The 6,000-nt window shown below is 41.7% G+C and overlaps 1 protein-coding gene across 1 annotated transcript in view; it reads left to right on the top strand.

The window, feature by feature from the left end:
• The first annotated feature begins 4,884 nt into the window (after positions 1–4,884).
• The window catches only part of ripor2 (RHO family interacting cell polarization regulator 2), a 79,933-nt gene continuing 78,817 nt past the window's right edge, over positions 4,885–6,000 (top strand). Inside the window, exon 1 of the mRNA XM_022747240.1 lies at positions 4,885–4,929. Coding sequence (XP_022602961.1) covers positions 4,905–4,929 — 25 coding nt within the window. The 5' untranslated portion in view covers positions 4,885–4,904. The remainder of the gene's footprint in view (positions 4,930–6,000) is intronic.

Below are 6,000 nucleotides of genomic sequence, written 5' to 3'. Positions count from 1 at the left end.
AAAAGAAGCGCACGTGTTTCAGTTATTTATTACACCTGTAGCTCTCATTTCCATTTGTGTTTGACGCCACATTTCCCATATATGCCAGTATTTTCATTTATTCATCACATTGCTTTTGTTACAACTGTGTTATGTTCTATCAAAATATAACACTAAAAAAGAACTATTAAGTGGTGCAGTTCATCCAAATTACATTTATCTGCAGATGCATCAAGCCGTGCTGATAGGTTTTTGTTTCATTTTTTCTCAGGTTTAGACATATACTCTGAGATTCCAGAGAGATGTGAGATTTCATATGTAGCTCCCCATATGGCTAGATACTGCTAAAGCTATAGTTTGGACTGACTCTCCCATTCTCTCGATCCATGCAGGTCGTCTATACCGAGGGAATTTCTTCATATTTTCAAACAAACACTCACTTGGACTCAAAGATGAACTGATTAGAATTTGGTGGTAAGAGGTCCAAGGTTTCAAGTCACCGTGACCTCACAAAACATGTTTTTGGCCATATCTCAAGTATTCATATGGTAATTATGATAAAATACACTTAATAAATGTATTCAATTCCTTCAAAGACTTTACTACTTTACTACTACTATTACTATCTGGTCAGACACGGATGTAAAGTGCATCTGACTGGTTGATGGAGGCATACAACCGCAAGCAATAATTCTAGTCAGTCTCTTCAGTGATACGGTGTTGAATGAGACATCTATAGCGATTCACACTAATATTGTGATGCGCATGTCACTTGTTCATCGTGCATCTCCTCTGTATTTCTGACTCAGCTTTTATAGCACACAATGCTGGCTTCTAGCTACACTATAGCCTTTGAACTTGAAATTGCGACTGAGAGCTGACAGCACCAATGAGAAGTGACTAGAGTGACCCACACTGCTGAAGCAGCACTGAGTGAGACACAGCCTTGTGGGGGCTGCGCTGTAACCAGCCTGACCTCTGTCCTCTCTGTAAAATGGAAGGAGCAAATAAAATCGATGGAGTATCATGTTGTTTTTACAATCCTGAGGCAATGAAAGAAAAGTTCAGGTTGACCTTGTCCACTGGCTGTTATGTTTTGTAAGCTTTGCTCATGATGCCTCAAAAGGTGCAATGTTTAAAGGAAAAAACTTTTTCGATTATTGAAACGCACGACACAGTCAATGCCACAAAAAAATATAGTGCTGTCATAAATGCAGTTTCATTTTCCCTTGAAGATTGAATTTAATATCTCACTGCATGAACTTGAGAAAAGTCCATGTTACAAAATGGAAGAAAAGAATTTGATCCAATGTCCTTTTTCTTTTCTCAACATGCGTTGGCTTCTGTCTCTTTCTTTTCTCAAGGAGGTCCAGGTTCTCATCTCAGGATTTATTGTCTACTTGCCAGATTGTCATTTGGTTTCTGATGGGTTTTCAGAGATGTTGCTATCAAAGACTAAATACACCGCATAGACAACAAAAAAGCCCCCAGCCATCCCATCATTCAATATTTTCATTGAGACACAGAATGAAATTGTTCTTGCTGAATAGCATAAGGTTGACTGGTCAAACTTTATGCCAGTTTCAATGTTCTCAAGGCCAAGGCTGGAAGATTTGGCATCGTCTGAGTATATGGCAACACTAGCTCATGAGCTCATGGTTCCATGTCACTGGGTTTGGTCGGGTTGCCAGTTTCTTCTTCTTTGTGCTTCTCAGTAGAACTCCTGGGTTTTCATGGTGGCCAGGATGTGGCTGTATTGAGTGTCCATTCCCCTCAGAAGGATGCCAGGCTAAGATAATTGTGTGTGTGTGTGTGTGTGTGTGTGTGTGTGTGTGTGTGTGTGTTCTTGCGTGCAATAGAGTGAGATGCTGGCCTTGGTTAAACCCATGCTGGCTTCACCAATGAGAAGAAACATTCAAATGCTGATGAACCGGAAAGAAGGCCTTGATTCGACTCTCCAGCGTTGTGGGAGAGTCTCTGCCTCTCTCTCACTCAGCTAAAGTATATTAAATATTTTCATTGTGACCAATAGGTCTGGGTGTCAAATCTTAACACTCTTTAAACTGTGTCCGTAGCATCAAGTCCCAAAAACCCTACCAGAAGCTAGCATTGTGTGTTTGTTCAGATTAGTCCTGTTTACTTATCCTTTGATCAAAATTATTCCGTTTGCATCATACTTTCAGTTATTTTATCCTAACATTTGAGAAGTTTGAGTAGTTGTGTTAAAGGACAATTCAGACTATTTTACACATACTTCAAGGTCAGTTTACTTTTCTCTGGGATTACTACTTAGCCCGTAGAAACAGTTGTATAATGTCATCTGTGGTTCTGGAGGAGCTTCCAGATATTTCATGGAAGCATTTACATGGAATATCTGCAATAATTGTGGCTTTAGATGGTGTTTAAATATTAAAAAAAATCAAATTTCAGGAACTGAAACGGCTCATTGACAAAAATGTAGATTTATGTAGGTCATATAAGGTTGGTACATTTCAATACTCCAGGGAGAAGGACAGATGTGTAGTCACAGCAGATGTCATCACTCTGGAGTGACCTGATGCAAAGCCAGACAGGGTAAACACACACTTACATACACACATACAGAGATTTCTTTCGTTGGTTTTTTTAATATGCCCTCATGCACAATGATGAGCTGTCAGTACAGTTTCCAGCCCAGCTCCCTCTGCCGCTGTTCCTCTGACCATCCGGGCAGAAAGGCTACACGTGTAACACTTACAGTGACCAGTTCTGTCATCCTCCGACTCTGATTAAACCCTGCGCCCTATTTCTAACTTACGGCCTCTGTGGCACATGTGCACTCTGTTGTACTCGCACAGAAATGCAGCTGCAATAGACACTCAGTGTTATTTTACACACTGTTGCCCAACCTTCCTTCCATGTCCCCACCCTGTTTCTCAGAAGCTTTTGTGAGACCCTCCCTTCCTGTTCACATGGTAAAAATTTGTATACAATCTATAAATGTATGTCACCTCACACTGCTGACTTTATCTGTTAAATCTAGATGTTTGTGCTTGAGTAAGTTTGTACATTTATGTCACAATTTTGCAGATAACGGTGTAGGTCATACTCACAAGTAATATTGCCCATCTAGGGCACATTGCATCAGTTGCCATTGGCATTGCCATTGGTGTTTTTCTAGTTTTGAAAGTTGACTTCCTCATTCTGCAGCAGGTAGGTGTTGGCAGTAATGTAAGATAAAGGACACCCTGATGTGGTGGGTGGGTAGCGTGGGAGAGGAAACTGTGGTTTTCAGAGCTCTTGCCACTCTGTTGCCCCACCCTACTGCAACCCTCCTCATCTGGTTTCTGGATATCCCCATCAGTTACTTGTCAAAAATAGAACAAGATTATGTAACACTTAATGAACTGCTTGGGGCTGTGGGGAGATATTAACTGTCAGAAAGCTGCTCAGTCATGAGGGTGATTTGATAGATGCTGCATATGAGGGTACCCTCAATATTTAGGACAGGCCTACTGTTCGCTAAGTCCTGCCATTCTTAGTTGCAACTTGTTGAGTGGCACAAATGCAGTTTGCAGTAACAACAATGGCAGATTTACCACCGAAAACTCTTATTAATTGTTAAGCAATGTGTCTTCAGTTTCAAACAGAAGTGGCCTGCTGACTGAAAAGGCAATTGTTGCTGGTGGATTTTTCAGCTTTAACTAGCTACCTCATTAAGCTAGCATTAGCTTCATTTTAAAACAAGGACCTTATGCATGCACTTGATGGCTACATGCATAAAATGGTGCTGAAAAACTGAAGCTAAAGAGGTGAAACTTCATCCTCACCAGTTGAGCCATGCAGGAGAAATAAACAGTTCTTGTATTGTAGTGTTAAGAGCAGCCCTAGTATTATAACCATGAGGAAAAATCTAAGATCTGTTACAGTATTTGTCTATAACCCTGTTTAGAAAAAAGCTTTGGACGAGGACTAACTAATGATTTTGGCAAATTCCACTCTAAACTTTCCACAAATCCAATAAAGAGCAGGATGGAGCTGCTAACATCAGTCTAATCTCTGATAGCATCGAGGATCGGGTTTCACACAGTTGAGACATACACAGTTTATGTGCTCATTGTGGAAGAGATTTTATTTTGAATGTAACCTGTAGCCCAAACCCAAGCTAACATAGCAGTTAATAATATTGGTTTTTGGAAGTAATGCTTGGTTACGAGGTAGGAAGCTAGTTAGCTGGGCAAGCTAACAATTTAAAAACAGCTTGTTTAAAGCAAATAAACACACTGTCTAATATGTTCCTTCTACTTTTGTTCTTGTGTCTTTGGTTTTGGAAAGAAAAAAAGACACTTCCTTCCAATCTCCTGACAAGTAAAGCATGACATTTGCTGTTTGGGGCAGAGCATTAGCAAACGGTCAGTTAAACCACCTGAAACAAATCCATAAATGAAGCTGTTTTTATGAGCTCACCCTCCATATTGTCTTGAGTACATCAGTTTAAATTTGATACTGAAGGCCACAGAGACAAATGCCCAGATAAGGCTGTGGTCTGATGATTCATTTGGTTGAGTGCTTCAGCTCCCTGTTATCTCTTCCCTCCAGGTGTACCCGGGAGCAGCAGGGCACAACATGGGTACTGCCATCTCTGCGGTGCCAGTCTGCACAGCTGGTGTGCAGCGGCTGTATTGCTGCCATTGTCTGATGCCCTCTGTGCACTCTGGGACAGAGACAGAAAGGCAAAGAGTGAATGAGCGAGAGAAAGGGATCCAATTGTGGAACAGAGAAAGACAAAATACAATAGCGGCAGGGAGAGACAGGGAGAGGGCACGAAAATAGAAATTGGTGGCAGCACAGACAGACTTGTAGGTTTCACACTGACAAGGAGGCGTACGCTTGGATTATCCTTTAACATAATGTACCGCAGAGTCAGGACTTACAACCATATAAGGATGAAAAGATATCGATATGCTTTCAGTAGGTATATCTACCACTTTGTCTCCTGCAGCTTTGGCTCAAATTAACATAATTTTGGCTTTCATCATACCATGCTTCTTCCTGCACACTAAACCAGACTGTGTAGTTGCATGTTTGTCCAGGTTGAACTCAGTTTACATGGTCTGCCTGAAAAATGTGAGAGTGGATGCTGCTAAGAAACTGGTAAGTTTCAACTGAAGTAGTACGGGGCTCATTTGCAAATTCATACACTCTGATGCTCTGCTATTTGCACAGACTCATCTTTTGGTTAAATACCTCTGACTCCGGATATTCATGAGACATTTCAATCAGCGGTTTGCACTGTGTTTTATGCTCCAGGTTTCTGTTTTTGTCTTACCCACTCTCAGCATTGAGATTTGGATAAAAGAAGTTGCATCAAGATCTACTGTATGATTTTTTTCTGTATTGTAAAGACATTGCAGGGAGCTGGATCGTGTGTGTGCGTGTGCGTGTGCGTGTGTGTGTGCGTGTGTCTACTTGCATGAGTATGTGTCAGGTGGGCTACAGTACAGTACATTATGGTCGTCTTCCATCAGACACATGAAGCGGCAGCGTCACACACACACACACACACACACACACACACACACACACACACACACACTAACTCACACACGTGCACCTCGAATGACTCAGAGAGTGCCATGGCAAATTGGATTTACCACGCAATGCCCTCATTATTGTTACCAGGGTAACCAGGCACCCCTTTCACAATCATCCCATTTTGTCATCCTTCTTAGAGGGAGAGAAAAAGAGGCAGTAGCCTGGGTGGAGGGAGCAAAGTGGGAACGATAGGAGAGGACAGAAGATGTCCATTGAGGTCACTTTTTACCCGCCTCTGTTTTTCTTTTGTCTTCCAGCCTTCATCCTCTCTGACTCTCACTCACATTAGTCTGTGGCAATTATCAAAGATGAGCTGACCTGAGGAGTCCTTGCACCATTTTCCAAAAAGGTCATTTTATTTCTGTCCTCCCTCCATTCCCATCACCTCAGACCCATACCTACTTGTCATGGTTTGGCAGAGGAAGTCACCCTGACATCAAGAACTTT

The sequence above is a fragment of the Seriola dumerili genome, unplaced genomic scaffold (assembly GCF_002260705.1).
Source record: "Seriola dumerili isolate Sdu_G_001 unplaced genomic scaffold, Sdu_1.0 BDQW01000110.1, whole genome shotgun sequence".
Classification (NCBI taxonomy): Eukaryota; Metazoa; Chordata; class Actinopteri; order Carangiformes; family Carangidae; genus Seriola; species Seriola dumerili.
This window is presented reverse-complemented; position numbering and strand designations above follow the sequence as displayed.